General features: G+C 38.9%; 1 protein-coding gene across 1 annotated transcript in view; it reads right to left on the reverse strand.

Moving 5' to 3' along the window:
- Window positions 1–15362, reverse strand: part of WWC3 (WWC family member 3) — a 98101-nt gene extending 82739 nt beyond the window's left edge. The window contains exon 1 of the mRNA XM_053935407.1: window positions 15139–15362. Coding sequence (XP_053791382.1) covers window positions 15139–15347 — 209 coding nt within the window. The 5' untranslated portion in view covers window positions 15348–15362. The remainder of the gene's footprint in view (window positions 1–15138) is intronic.
- Window positions 15363–15574: the final 212 nt, after the last annotated feature.

The following is a 15574-nucleotide window of genomic DNA, read 5'->3' on the forward strand; positions in this document are numbered from 1 at the left end:
AATAATACTTCTCCTGATTAAAAGCAACCCACCCATGAGAATCAAAGAGACAGAAATTTGGAGACCTGCCAGTTCATACAATAACTATGTTTATTTGTCTTAATAAATATTTAAGAAACATGACTTGTGGTATTTGATACAACTGAGACCATGGTTAAAAGGCCTCTCTCCATGACATAAGCAAATACAGCCTATCCTCTTTATTTGTCCAACTTCTTTTCGACATTCAAGGCTAATCTAGTTTTAGGTCAGGAAAGACTGCGGTCTATCATTTTAAACAAACCATTGTAGTAAAACGTGAACAGGAAATTCCTAACTACACTGTTCAAAGAACAATGATTAGAAAAACAACACAAGCTCACAAAGCACAAGAAGGGCAGTCTGGGTGGAAAATAATAAAAAAAGCATCACACACATACAGTCACTTTGCTCATTTTACTTTTCCCCTGCCAGGCCCCACTCCCCACCTCATCCTCCCCACAAAGGCCAGGGGTCCTTCAGGCCTTGCCAAGGGAGAAACCTTCAGATCCAAAGGGGAAAAAGTGCATACCTTGGAAATATCCGGCCTGCGGGAGTTAGCGCAGGCATGCCATTCATTCCACAACATATAAATGCCCTCTTTAGAGCCTCATCCAAGCAGCAGTTTCATCTGGATTTTGAGGCACAGGTCTGCCTTGTTTTTCAATAAGTTGCAAGCTATTTTTGCCATGAAAAAAAAAAAAAAAACCCCAACATTTTAAAAGTGTGCCTGCCTAGCATATACAGAGTATATAAAATGAGTATAACGTGGATTCAAGGAAAATCTCCTGTATTAGCACTCTATTCATAGCACAGAGTTCCATCTTCTAAAAGAAACAGAACCCCAAAAACTTAAACCCCCAAAAGCACGACAAAGCTCATGTATTTTAAATTCTACCAAGTGTAGTACCTTAAAACAATCAAAAATTCTTTAACTGAAGTGCTCTCACAACTATTTTGAAATTATTCTTGTAAAAATCTGGACAACTGACCATCTTCGCTAATGGGGAGAAAAAAAAATGTATTCCTAATTTGAGAAAGAAATCACAATAAAGGGGAATTAATTCACTTCTAACATCACATACTAATATTACATTAATATTAGTATTAATGCCTATTAGTTTGTATAACATCTGTTTTTTTTTTCTTTACAGAAAACCTAGAAATTTCTGGATATGGGTATTAGTACTAAAATCTTCATCCACTTTGAAAAATAAGCTTCTGAGCACATACATAAAAAGGCGAAAGACAGGAAGAATTTAACACAGGATCTCAAAAGACTTGCATTTTAAAGAACTATATTCAAGGACTGGAGGGTAGGAGAAAATTTCCACAGTCAGGACACTACCCATATTTTCAGGGTGTTCCAAATGGAACAAGAGTTTTGGACACAGGGTAATTTGTATTTTAAAGAGAACAGAAAAGCCTTTTATAAATGCTCCATAGATTCCAAATGTAAAGAAAATAAACTTACAGTTGTGATTCAAGTAAAAAATGAACATGATTTTCTTTATCAAGTCACTTCAGAAAGAATAAAACAAATATCTTAAGGACCATGTGGGCAAACAGTCATATGTGCAAAACTTCAAAAACTCCAGATGTTCACATACCAAACATAATTACCCCAAAGGAGATATTCCAGAAATTTATTACAGTATGTTTTAATGATAAAATGAGGCAGCTGTATTTTAAAGCAATAATTTTTTTTAAAAATTCTGAACCCATTCCACATTAGAAGAAAAAAAATTACCAATATTCCCTTTCAGATACTTTTTCCAAAATAAGCTGATAAGGGCCAAAAACTTTTGTACGAGTCAGAAAACAGAAAGAAAGTGTCTTTAACTCAAGAATCCAAACTGAGTCCCATCAATAGTAATGAAAGTGTATTATTGCCTATGGGCTGTTTGGCAGATTATGAGACAAAACAGAGGACACATTTCACTCCTACCAGGCAGATGTCCAGAGAACAAGATCAGCTACATCATCGCTGTAACCAAATAGAAGCCCTCAACAGGCACAGACAGATACAAGATTACTCCGTGAAATAATTTCCCTAACACAATATTACAAGAGAGCTCATTCTACATAGAAGTACTGGTATTTCAGTGGGAGAAGTTTGCACAAATGAACTACCTTCCACAATCACGGCAGCTTTATTTAGCCCATTTCCCAAACATTGTGACAAATTTTATGAACACTAGTTTTTAAAAAAATACATATATCTCCATTCATATGAATCACCTGCTGTTTTGTCTTTTATTAAGTAATTTTAAAAAGCACCCTATAATCCAGTTTAGCATTAAAACAAGTTTACATCTAAGTTCTATGAAATGTTCAAGGTTTTTGTGTATTTTCTTCTGAGAAAACTTAAGACTTTTTTCTAAGCACATGACGCACTCCAAGAAGACAAAAAGTTGGGATATCAAATTCTATGCCAAATTTTCCAGAAGCCATTACTGGAAATGTATTAAAAATTAAGGTAGCTGGTAATTTCCTAAAAGTTCTTGAATCCCTAAGAACAGATTTAGTACAAAGAGTAAGGACATTCTTCAAAGAATAAGGAGTGACATTTACAGCCAATTACAGGAAACACTACTATGACTTTTCTTTAAAAACTGAAACCAACAAAAAAACCATCACAAAACTAATCACAGCTCAGCAAACCTTCCATGGATCACTCCCCACAAACATTTCTCAACTCCAACTTTCCAGATGTAAAATCAGAATTATGTTCACTAAGAGAAGCACTGAAATTATAGCCATAAACAAATATTGTAGATGGTAAGTTGCCTGAAATTTCAGATGATTGAATGACCACTCCTTCCTACACAATTGTGTTTGGATACTTGCTCATGGATTAAAAATGCTCTGTGATCCAAAAGCCTTCTATCATGTCCAACTCAAGAAGTTTGTAACACTTCACTAAATCTTCATGTAAGTGCATACAGAAAAGTACTAAATATGACAACCAGGAATTTACAAAGTAGCTTATTTTACAGTAAGAAAATAGTTTCTGGGACTGGAAATACAGTATTTTCATTGCACCATCAATCCATCAGAATCCAAGAGTCAGCCTGATCATAAACCTCTTGACAGTTTACTCCCAAAATAGGCTAAAGGGAAAGATTTTATTTAGCAAAAATTAAAGGGTTTATTTCACAGTTTCTTGGGAAAAAAAATCATAGCTGTACTCTATTAAAAAAAATAAAACACAACAACCCAACCAAGCCATAGAGAACACACCAAAATATAACAACCTACCACTTTAATTCTGCTTAAGACAAGTATGCAGGGTTCAGCACTTAATTTTTCCCTCAACAGCATCATCATCTTCCTGAATAGAAGACATTAAGTAACACATTTCAAGAACAGTAATCGTACTTCACACTGCAGATCAGTTCCAAGGTACTTAGCTGAAACTAGCCATTCATTAAGATCAAAGAAAACACTTCTTAAATTCAATGTGCTACACAGTGTTGTGAGAAATCAAGCTGTTTAGGTTAATCAGTCCACCAGACTCAATATACAAAGATTATTAAATACAAGCAATACAAAAGAAAGGATGAAGGCAAGTTCTAGGAACTCTCCTTCCATCTCACTACATGCTTCCCTTGACTAAGGCAAAAGGCTTAAGAAGTCTCTTATTTCTTGAACTCCAATACGCACTGTAGCCACCTTTTAGTAATGCAACTGCAGAGTTGCTTCTTTCTGCAGTCCTGGCTATAAACAAAGACATTAAAGTATTGGACCATGCTGCATTAAGCTGCATTTCCAAGGGCTGAGAACTGTATGAAATCAAAAAGAAGTTTTCACAACAGATATTCCTCTTTATGACATGACATTTACTCCCAAAGTTCCCCTACAAGCAACAGAAAATGATGGCTAACCAGTCCAGATACAAAATACAGCTGATAAAAAAATACCTTACCATTTTTCATTAAAATGCTTTTGCTTTCCTTCTGGAGAAAATTATTTTTTAAAACCTTTGTGAAATATGGAGATTTAGTTAAAACTATGTCTTTTGCCATACAGATGAGACATAAGCATCAAAATCAAATTGCAATTAAGAAACGGGCTACAATGGATTTTAAAAGCACTTTTAATAGAAAAATTCAACCTCTGAAGCACTATCAAATGAATAAAGTGGAAGCTCACAGGTGTATGTCTATTTAGGCATGGATTGCATTTGATTACTTGAGAGGAATCTCAAAAAGCAAGAAACAAGCCCATCATTTCAAAGTACAGCATTTTTAACCATCTTTCTGCAAGCTGGTACTAGTGAACATTTTTCTAAAAAAATAATTCTATAATTTGTCCCAACTGAGCAGCTACATTAAGCACAGAAGTAGTATTCAAACGCCCATGCAGAATCTTGAGCACATGGTGCTTGTTTATCACAATCTCAGTACACCCATAACCACAAGAGCACCACTAGGCTTTCCCTTGAATAAACTATGAGCTGGCAGAAAAGCAAAAATAAGACAAGTCAAACCAACACAGAGTAGCATACACTTTTTTTCAAATGTTGCCAATCAGTACACTGCATACAGTTGAAAACCAGCATGTACAAATATACAATATTTAACCAAATTTTAACCAAATTTTGACAAATTACCTATTGCAGTTTCATCTCCAACCTTTTCCTCCAAATTTTTTTTCACTGTATGGAGTAGAGGTCAGTTATGCTATCTCTAACAGATGATCATCAGGTTAATTTGTGTTAATCATCAATTATAGTGTTAAAGGCTATTTAGGCACTACTAAAACTGACTTTTAATACAACAGGCATGATGGTCATTAAATCAATTATTTCTTGGGTTTTGTGGTTAACTTACTCTGAAGTTTGGGATTCAAGAATTTTTACCTAGGTGCCTTATCATATCTTTAATACTATGATGCTTAGTCTTATCCAAAAGATGTAATCTGGGGGAAGCAAAAGACACACAAGTGTTCAGTTATTTCCAAACACACGCACTTCCTTCTCCATCTCCTAACTGTCCCTATACTTCCCCAAAAAAAAAAAAAAGGTAGCAGACTTCTTATTCTGTAATTCTCTTTTAAGCATTCATAGAATTGCTGTTCAAGTCAAGTAACTTTGGACTGTCTCCACCTTTGAGAAGTGGGTCACAATTTGTTTATGCTATAGAATTAGATAATTATGCAGTACTTCAGCTGCTTTCCCAAAGATGGATAGGTCCTGCTTTCTAAGAAAATGTTGTGCATTACGACTTTTTAAGTCTTATTTTTAGCTGTTTAAACTCCAATCCAGCATTAAATAAATCAATTTTGAAATATTATACATTTTCAGCTTTGATACCAAACTTTGCATTTTGCCATAAAGAACCCTAATCACTCATTGTGCGAAAGAGTTTCAGCCTAAGGTATAATATAAGTCAAAACGGTTTCAGGATTCTCCATAGATATTTCATCTTGAAAATAACTCTTTCAGAACGCTATGAAAGATAGCCTTTGATTCTCTGTTGCTGGTTCAAGGGTGTTGATATCGCTGCACTTTATTTTTGTCCCACTGCCAATTAAATATACTGAAATAGAAAAGTCTTTGAAAACAAAAATTTAAAAATGTAGTTGCTTTAGGTTTTGATATTTACTAACTCAGCCCTTGATGGCAACCAGCTCCTTCAGCCAAAGAGTGAACAGTACAGCACAGAACTACCTTCATCCTGCAAACCACGGGGAGACCACCAAGCTCATCGCTGGACGCAAAAGCCTTTCCCTACTCCAGCCAACACTCACAGAAAAGTAGAGAAAAACTGAGAAACATTACAGCTTATTTGATCATGCAACATGTACCTAGAGCAAGCCTCACCAGATGGGTAGCAGTATTAAATGGCTGACTCAAAGAATTCAGTTGGCTATTAAGTCACAGATCATGTCTTGCCATCCTTTTAGCACACGCTCATTGTATTAAGTCCAAATTAATTTTCCTATTTGGTTCAGAATAAGAAATGATCAAGACCCTGTGCCATGGCAGAACAAAGCCAACACCCCCATTCCTTGCTACTAATGACTAGCTAAGAACTGAAGGATTTTTTTCTGACGAAATAGGTTAGATTGGTATCAAGAAAAAAGAATACATCATCAGACTCCCTGCTCCTCTCCACAAGCAAAGACAAAAATCTTGTTCATCTAATCCTAATATCACAACCTCTTCCTCTATGACCTGGCAATTTCCACCTGTACACATTCACCTCCCTTAAAAAATTCCCCAGATCCAGTGTAATGATCTTTTTGACAAGTTCTCACTTCAAACACTGGCGACAAAACCACCTTTTAAGTCACCCAAATTGCTACTTTGTGGTTTTTGTTGTTACCTTGACATGCCTTTTCATGCTCCATCCCTTCCTCAGTCACACCCTATGCTTCTACACCCGACTGAGATCTTCCTTGGAGGTGTTCCACTATCAAGATCCTTCCCACATCTACCTGAACTTATACTCAGTTCCCTCACACACACCTCCCAAACACACATCTGGTCCAATTCCCTCACACATCAACTTTGTTCCCTGTCAGCAACAGCAACACTCACCACTGACTTCACCAAGTCTTTAGTGTTTCCAAGCTGGTGATGATACCACTCAGTGCTCAAATCTCAGTCCCCAAATCAGTTCTACTTGCAGCTCTATCACCTCTTAATAGCCCCTTCAGTGCTGCTACTCTAAAAAACTGACTCTGACACCAGTTTTCTTTCTGTTTGCCTTTAAACATCCACCTTATGTCTGAAAACTGATTCCCTCCTTTTAAAACATAACTTGAAGCTTGTTTAGAGATGTGTTGTTTTACTATGGGAATATTTTAAAAATCAGTAGTCAAGGCTGCCATTCACCAAGAGGATTTACTCAAAGAAGGTTTTAAACTGACTCATCACTTTTGCCTAATCCAATTCCTTGTTGAATCCAACTTAATTGACATAAACCACTTAAATACCCATCTGCCCCAAAGGTTAAGTCAGTTTAGGGAAACTAAGCCAACTGAACATTACCCCTCCCCAAAAAAAGAGAAAAAAAGAGACATGGAATACTGCTTAGGGTTGGGTTTTTTTCTCATTTTTCTTACTGCAAGGTCAGATAAGCAAGGGTACCGGTGCAAGAGAGGGGTGAGACCATGTGGTTTGGCAGGGAGGACATTACTGGTTTTGGCAGCAGTGAATTATTAGCTCAAGAGCACTGTATTGCCAAACCTTGCTGAGCGTGCTCCCTGCCCTGCCACAGCAGGCAATGAGGTAGGAAAAATACCTAGAGCGTGTTTTCTCTAGTGTTCTTCTTTCAACCAGAAACGAGCTGAAGATTACTTAAAAGCTGCAATACTGGCTGACTTTGCTGGTGAATGTGAACTGTCACATCTGCAGCAGATAAGATAATCAGGAAGTTCTATTTTTAACTGTAGGCAGAAAAGTATTAGTTTTACTTTTTTCAATAATGAATCGACTAAATACTCCTGTTTGGCCTCACCAACAACTTTACAAAGCTCTACCTTCCACACAACACAAAATTATAAACCAACATTATATTTAACAGGCACCTCTGTGAAGCTTGTTAACAGGACTCTACTATAGATAAGTTTCTAAGTTTTTTTCATTACTGCCTACAAGTAATTTGTTCTTATGTTTACACAGTGTTGTCACTATATTTATATTTGCTAAAAACATGAAGTTGCTATCGCTCAAACTAATCATTAGCATCCAAGCCTAAATAGGATTCTTTTCTCCAGATAATAGAACTTAAATCCTAGCCCTAGCCTTCTGACATTTCAAATCTTTCATTCTCAAATGTGCAGATCCTGAAAAGCAGAGACTTCCCTCCCCATACCCTTTAGAAGATATGCTAATGCAAACACCCAATTTTCTTTTTACAATGCCTGGTGCAGTTTAATTACAATAAATACAACGACTGTGTCTTTACCAACTTAGATACACACTAATTTATATCTATAAAAATAGCAAAGTACCTTTTCTGACAGTTTCAAGCATGGACAAGTTCCAACAGAACAGGGTTTCTCAGTTTGCAAGAACCAGCGCAGATGTGAGTCAATACCATGTCACAGAACCCTTCAAGAAACAGCCCTCATAACACGTGCCATCACATTGCTGTAACACACTCAAGGCACAACTGCTAATTTAGTCCTTTCTAGCATGCTCACAAATACAATAAGGCAGGTGTCTACATTACATATCTAATTGCTGAAAATACTTCCATTAAGAGGTAAAAACTCCACACACAAAAAACCCCTTCACCTTTAACAAAATGTCAAGAAGCTTAACAGTGGTGGCTGTTTTTGTTAATGAGATTTCTGTGGCTCAATAGATGTTTTGATGCTTTAGTACACATGCATTAGGTCTTGAAATTTTATGCTGCCTAAACCAGATTTTCAAAGGATATGTATTTTAACTAGCAAAAGCCAATTAAATAAACCATAAATCACTATTATTGTTCTATAAGGAAAAGCTTTCATCTTAGAATCAGTGGATGCCTTCTACCTCTACTTTTCAAGACACTGAAAAACTACTAAAAACATTTATAATACTCAGTGACTGGAGATGCAGCACTCATTTATAACAATGCTAAACCGCAAGAAAACGTGAATGCTCACTTCATACAGGCACTACTTTTCCAAGAGCAACATAAATCTGAAATCAAGTTACTTTTTGAAACATTTAAATCAGAGCGGTAAGATCAAGGGAAGAGAGGGGAAAAAGCTGTAATTTAGAATTATTTACCATGTATCAGCTGATTAACATTGTATCAGAATCTACCAATCAAACAAAAGACTCAGCTTGAGAGCAGACATAATACCAAGTAACATTAATTCTAGGATGCTTGTGTCTTCATTCATTCTCAATCAGAAACATTTTCATAGGATTCATGCACAATATGAAGTTAAATATCTGTCTGAAGACCTACCAGATAGGATGAAAAAAAATATGAATGTATCTCCCTCATGAAAGGCAGAGAAGTAGATCTATCATGGCATATATATATATATATATATATATATATATATATATATATATATATATATGTATATATATATATATATATATATACATGTGAAGCTTTCAAAACAAATGTCAGCTACAGCATGCCATTAAAAATGTTACTGAATTAGTCCAAGCAAGAGCTAAAGTACAAATATGTGCACATTGCCCAGAGAGGCCCAGGGCACTGCAGCCCTTTCTCAACACCATTTGCGGCAGCATGTATTCCCAGTCACATGCCAGGAGAGCAGCCTACACAGCTGCACAGCTTTCTCATCCACACTGTGGCTGCATCCAGGCTTGACATTTACAGAGAAAATTCAAAACATCTGGATCTCAAATACTGTTTTATATGCAATGCTTTTTATATAAATTCTATCAAGTCCACTGTGTTGCCAACTTGAGGTAATCAAATGGTGCAACTGCAGTGACCTAGATGCTTGAAGTAATGACAATAAATAGGATTTCTTCCTGGGTGCATAAAGAGAAACAACCAAATAGAGCAGCTCGCCACTTTCTAATGAAAGGATGGCTGCTCTGCCAATCCTTATGAGATATACTTAGCTATATATATTTTAAATACAGGTCAAATGATATATCATGCAATGGAGGCAGTAAAAATTGATGGTCATAAACAATGAGACTTCAAATGATAACTGACTTAAATTGGGGGAAAAAATAGATTATTTCAGCTATGGAGTAAAGGAGTGGAAAAACTACTCTGATATCTAGTATCTACTATGATTAAAATCATAGCATATTTCTGGTTTTAACTTCTGACTATCAGATGCTATTACAAATCTACCAAAGAAAAGAGTTCTGAAGTCTCTGGTATCATCTCTTTTTATGAGCAGTACTCAAATCACTTCTTAAAACACCTCTTCAACTGAATAAATTCCACTCTTCCTCTCATGGCAGAGCATATTTTCCAGATTTTTACTCATTCAACAATTTTTTTTTTCCTTTCCAAGCTTCTTCATCTCTTGCAAACTTGGTAACAGCCTAGAAAGTAAATTTATAAAATCACGACCAAATTACTATTTCAACAGTTCTGCACCACTTTACATTTTCAAAGAATCACCTCCAGAAATACATTTCTGTACCTTACAGGTTTCATTTCATGTCTTATATTAACAACTTGCATCATAGTCAAATACAGCATATGATTTAAATTTGTCCAGTCATTGAAATATTTTCTGAGGGAAGACTAAAAGTAATGATCAACAATAACTTTGTTTTGTTCCTATTCCACAAATGGTATTAGCTCAAAACAAAACTATGAGTTGACAGAGTTGAACATCAAAATACAACAAACAGGAAGTAGACAAGAAAAGTCTGAAGACATATACAAATCTGAAGGTGACATTCAAAAATGCAGTGGTACTAAGGATACTGCTGCCTTCATCTGTCTGATGTTTTGGGATATAAGTATTTGAATCCTAATAATGAACGTCACTAATTGCAACTCTCAGTATAGGGGTTTAGGCAGACCCCAAAAAAATGCTATTTTTGAAAAAAATTGAATGCTTCTTATGATTTGGATTGCTGAATACTGCCAACTGTACAGATAAATTCCAATACACTATGAAATATTCCCTTGCCTTGACAAAGAGGCCACTGACTTTCTAACCTTATCGCATGGTGGCATGTCAAAAGATCCTTTGCCTCACTAAAGGCCCATCTTCCAGTCTGGGCAAAAAACTTCAGAAGCCATTCTCATCACTTCACAGCTCTCCCATCTGCCCTCAGAGTTGCTCCTTTACATGTATCAAATAAGGCAAGAAAATTCATGAGAAAATAATTTCTCACTAAAAATGCTCTTTTAATACAAAATAAGCAATAGCTAAGAGACTCAAAAGTCTGGAAATGTCTAGATTTTAATATCTGACATGAATATGCTTTTTATTTAGGTTTCTTACTTACAATTTCTTATTTCTTTATGAAGCCAGCCTGGGGAAAGAGAAATCATGATATGCAGCATCACACCAGCACATGTTTGAACACCTTGTTGTGCCACTTGCCATAACTGAGTTAACAATAGTAGTAGCAGACTTGTCTCACCCAACAGGAGAAGTCAACTAACTGGGTAATACAGACACTTGCTAAAATCAAATAAATGATAAGAATAAGGAGTCCTGAAATAGTTCAGCAAAAAGTAGTCAGCACTTCTGGACTTTCCTACCCAGTACTTACTCACTTAAGCATTTTTACACTGCACTCCTAACAACAGTTACCTGCCCCTAGTGACTTTGCCAAGCTGTCTCCTTGTTTTAAACCCATTAGCCTTTCCTGCTTATTTCCAGTCTCTACAATTCTGACTTTTCAATAATCTCTTTGTCCAGCCCATCTTACATTTCTTGAGCCCCATACTCGCACCTCACACATAGTTTTTGTATTTCACCTTCCAGTCATCTTCCCTTCTTCACCTGCATGCTGCCCCTCGTGGTATTTTCTCACCCTGAAGATTCCTCATCCAAACCCAGTGTTTCTTCTTTTCCCTCAGGGTTCCCTGTACAGAAAAGAGCTGACAGCCTCACACCCTGAACCCTCACCAGACCAGTTTCTCCTTACTTGTTTCTCCCTGCTCCACTGGTTTTCAGTCCAGTTCCCCTACTTTTTTCTTCCCAGACTTCAGGTGCCATCCACCTTCTCCCTGCCCCTAGCTCCTGATTGCTTTGCTTTCAAAATCCACCAAATTTCCCCCTTTTCTGTCAAATTCCAGGGCCAACTCCATTTGATCCCATACCTTTTTCCAACCCACCTCTTCTACAAGGCCAGGGTTTTCCTCTTGTACTCACATAATTCAGCTAATGAGGACATAGGACAGAAACACTCCCTAGTACCCCCAATCCATGTTGCAGGAGGTTACATGCAGCTGCTAAAATCTAGGTCTTTACCAAGCCCATACTAATTTTGTAATTCCCCCCCAGCTGGTCCAAATAGATTATTTCTCCATGCAAAAACACTCCTACACCTTTTAAGTCTAAAATCCTCACTCCAAAAGAACATGATTCAAATCTTTAAACCACCAGGACAAGTCACATTAAGAAGCTGAAAGACTCCCTCTTCCCTAGTTATTCAAAAAAACCAACACTGTATTTTAGGTGAAGTTTCCACATACAGCAAATCTAGCAAGACTCATGAGCTCAGAAAGTTTTTGCCAAACTCCAAGAATTTTGTCTAAGCTCTAATCACTTGAAAACAAAGTGTCTTGTAACAAACAGCAACAGTAGTAAGATCTCTGGAGCCACAAGGGTCATCAATATCAACCACAAACACAGTCAGTCTTTTATAAATTCATTTACAATCCCATTATTGAACAGAATCTCAATGTAGCAAGTACTGTGCAAACACAAGATAAAAAGGTAGTTCCCTGCCTTGAAGAATTTACAATCTATTAAGATAAAAGACGACTACTACCACGAGATGAAAACATGCACTGAATGGCTCCCTTCTGAGATCTACAAGATCTGCTAAACAACCATCCACAATCTATTCATGACACATTCATGCAGAGCAACACAGCACCTTCCCGAACCTAACCACTGATTTGATACTGAATATAACATCCTTCTCAAATCTGCTCACTTTATCACCCTTTCACCTCGTTTTTCTTACCACAGAAAATCATAAGGTATCCACTTGTGAGTCCTTTTCCCCTTCTCAGTCTTTATTATTCTGACTTGCCTCCCTTACCCTCATCATCTTCTCTTTCCTGGACTCCAAAATCCTTTATAGAGCACTTCTCCAATTAGCATTTCTTTGTCTTTTTGGCTTCAATGGGGAAAAACACTGGGGGAGGGGTGGGAAATTTGTTTTGTTTTGTGGTGGATTTTTAATTGAATAATTATTTCAAATCAAATTCACTAACCAAACTATACAAAAGGCTCAGAAATCTCAGGGGGAGTCCTGAAAACAAAAAACAAACTACTGAGTGCCAGCTAAATGGAAAGAGGAGCCTATGGGGGTGCTTAGAGATTACTAGCTATAGGAAAGCTTGGAGGTGCTGATTCTCAGAGCCCTTGATCAAGTGCAGCACGGCCTGCGGTCTCACAGCTTTGTCCAATTCCTCCTGGGCAGAATAAAACTACCCAAACACAGAAATGGGGGGGCTGAACTCTGTCACTCTATTCCAAACTCATAATGCTGAGGTACATATAACACAAGTAGGTTATTCTACCCTCCACTTAAAACCACTTTTTGCAAAAATACAGCTTCAATACCACTTCACTGCTACTCTTACCTTTCTTTCCTAAACTTCCTCAGAAAACAACTACCTTGATCCTTTCCTACTTTGCTGCTGCCCATGGGAATCTGAATAGCTGCAATAAAACCCAGAAAGACTGGTCACTTTCTGCCATGCAAAACCCAGACATCTCACTAAAATAACAATAGTAGTCTATTCTCAATCAGAGATTAACTCTGCAGTCATAGAACCAGCTCCTGCTACTTGAATTCTCTATAAACTACCGACGTGTTCATGAAAACACCATCTCTTTTCTATCTGCCCCAATGCAAATGTTTCAATCTCTGCTCTGCAGCCTGTTCTTAATCAATGTGAAAAATAGATCTAAGTTTAAACCTTGGAATGAAGTATTTAGACAAAATTTCAAGCAACGTGTGGCATTTCAATTATTTCTTCCAAACATGGAGCCATAATTTTAGCAATACTACATAAGTTGAACAGTAGCTCAATTTTAAAACTGTAGTAAATGGTTAGATAATTTCTGTTATTGTCTGTATAGAAAATATTGCAGAAGACAAAACCACATACTCTCTGAAATATACTGGAAAAGATGAGATGCAGAGAAGCAACAGACATCGATTACCTTTACAACACGGTATTAAAAATAACCTAACAATGTGTACACGCCTTTTGACATAGAAAAATTGTACTATTTAAAGCGTAGTACCAAATACTTAATATCTCAGCAAAAAAATGCATGCATGCACAAATACGTCCACATAATGAGATAAAACATTATCTGGTAGGTAAATATTTAGGCCATTTAAACAATTATGTATTGTCGTGCAAAACGACAGGAATTTCTCAAATTACTACAGTCTTTAACCCAGACTGTGCTTAAAGTTTCTGTGGCCTGCTTAACATTCCAGGCATACTTCTGGCAAGGTAGCTCTCTCTGGCTGAGGTTCAAACTGTCCTTGTCCAACTTTCACTTACTATAAAAACATTGTTTAATATAGAAAAGCATACACAGAGACATATGTTTCTTATTTCGCAGACACCTAAAATACTGACACTTGTGTTCACTAACTCCGCGTGGAAATTTTTAGGCGACCGCTTTGAAGCGAGGTCGTCTTTTACTGGGCAGCACGCGCAGCAGAGCCCACACTTCCACCAGACTTCATCTACGACGCTTAAATATTGCTTATAACGCATTTCTGCTAAAGCCGTAAGACCTGCCCATATTTATTCACCCTAAGTGAGAAGAAAAGGCCTAACTTGGTCTCCCCACGCACCGCAGGGCCGTGTAGACGCTGCCCCGGACACCACGCAGCTGCAGATTTTTGCTGCTAATTTGCAGCAGACCGCGTATTTGTCAAATTAAGTGCAGGAATTTCCCGGTTTGCTTACCTCCACGCAGCGTTATCTTTTATGAGGAGGTAATCTACCAAATTACTCCAGCATGCCTCCAGCCTGCTGCTGCCAATTAGTTCAGCCCGGCTAATAAATCAGGATGGGCAAGCCGCTCGGTTACAGAGGGGCTGGTCCGGTACGCGAGGAGTATAAACACAGGCGGTGTCAGCGCTCCTGCCTCCCCATCTTCCCCCCACGCCGAAATAACGCTTAGTCCGAGCATTCACCACAGGGAGGTGGGGGGCAGAAATTCTTTTTTTTTTTTTTCTGGATCAGATTTAACATTTAACACTTCGGACAAACGCATCAGCAGCAAGGGTAGAGGCTCTGCCCCCACGATGGGCAGCGGAGGGCCGTTGTGACAGACCACTCTCCCTGGGCCGCGGACTCGGAGCCTCCGACGGCACCGCCGTCCCCGCCGCCCACACCCTCCCGGCGTCCGCGCACGGGGGAAAGAAATATGTCGCCGATGGGCCCGACCACGGGTGAACGGGGCTCAGGCCCTCTTTACCCCCGATCTCACTCGTACCTGTCCCGGGGGTCGATCCACGAGGTCTGCCGGGTGTTGTGGTCGATGTAAAAGACTCGCCCGTCGAAGTCCCTCGCTTCCTCCCAGCCGGCGGGCAGCGGCAGCTCCGAGCTCTCCCTGCCCCGCTGTCCGCCCGCCGCCGGCCCGCCGCCCTGTCCCGCCGCCGCTTGCTGCTGCCGCCGCCGCCGCCCGCCGCTCAACCACGGCATGGCCGCTCCGCCGCCGGGCCGCCGCCGCCCTGCTCCGGCCGAAAGCCGCTCCCCGCCCGCCGCCGGGGCAGCTCCAGTCCCGCCCGGGCCGCGGCCGCCCGCCGCCTCCTCCTCCTCCTCTTCCTCCTCCAGCACTAACAGGCGGCCCCGCAGGGAGCGGGACTCGGGCGGCTCCGGCTGCGCCGCGCCGAGCTCATCCTCCCCCGCGCCAGCCCCGCTCCAAGCCG

Source organism: Vidua chalybeata, chromosome 2, assembly GCF_026979565.1.
Source record: "Vidua chalybeata isolate OUT-0048 chromosome 2, bVidCha1 merged haplotype, whole genome shotgun sequence".
NCBI classification, from domain to species: domain Eukaryota; kingdom Metazoa; phylum Chordata; class Aves; order Passeriformes; family Viduidae; genus Vidua; species Vidua chalybeata.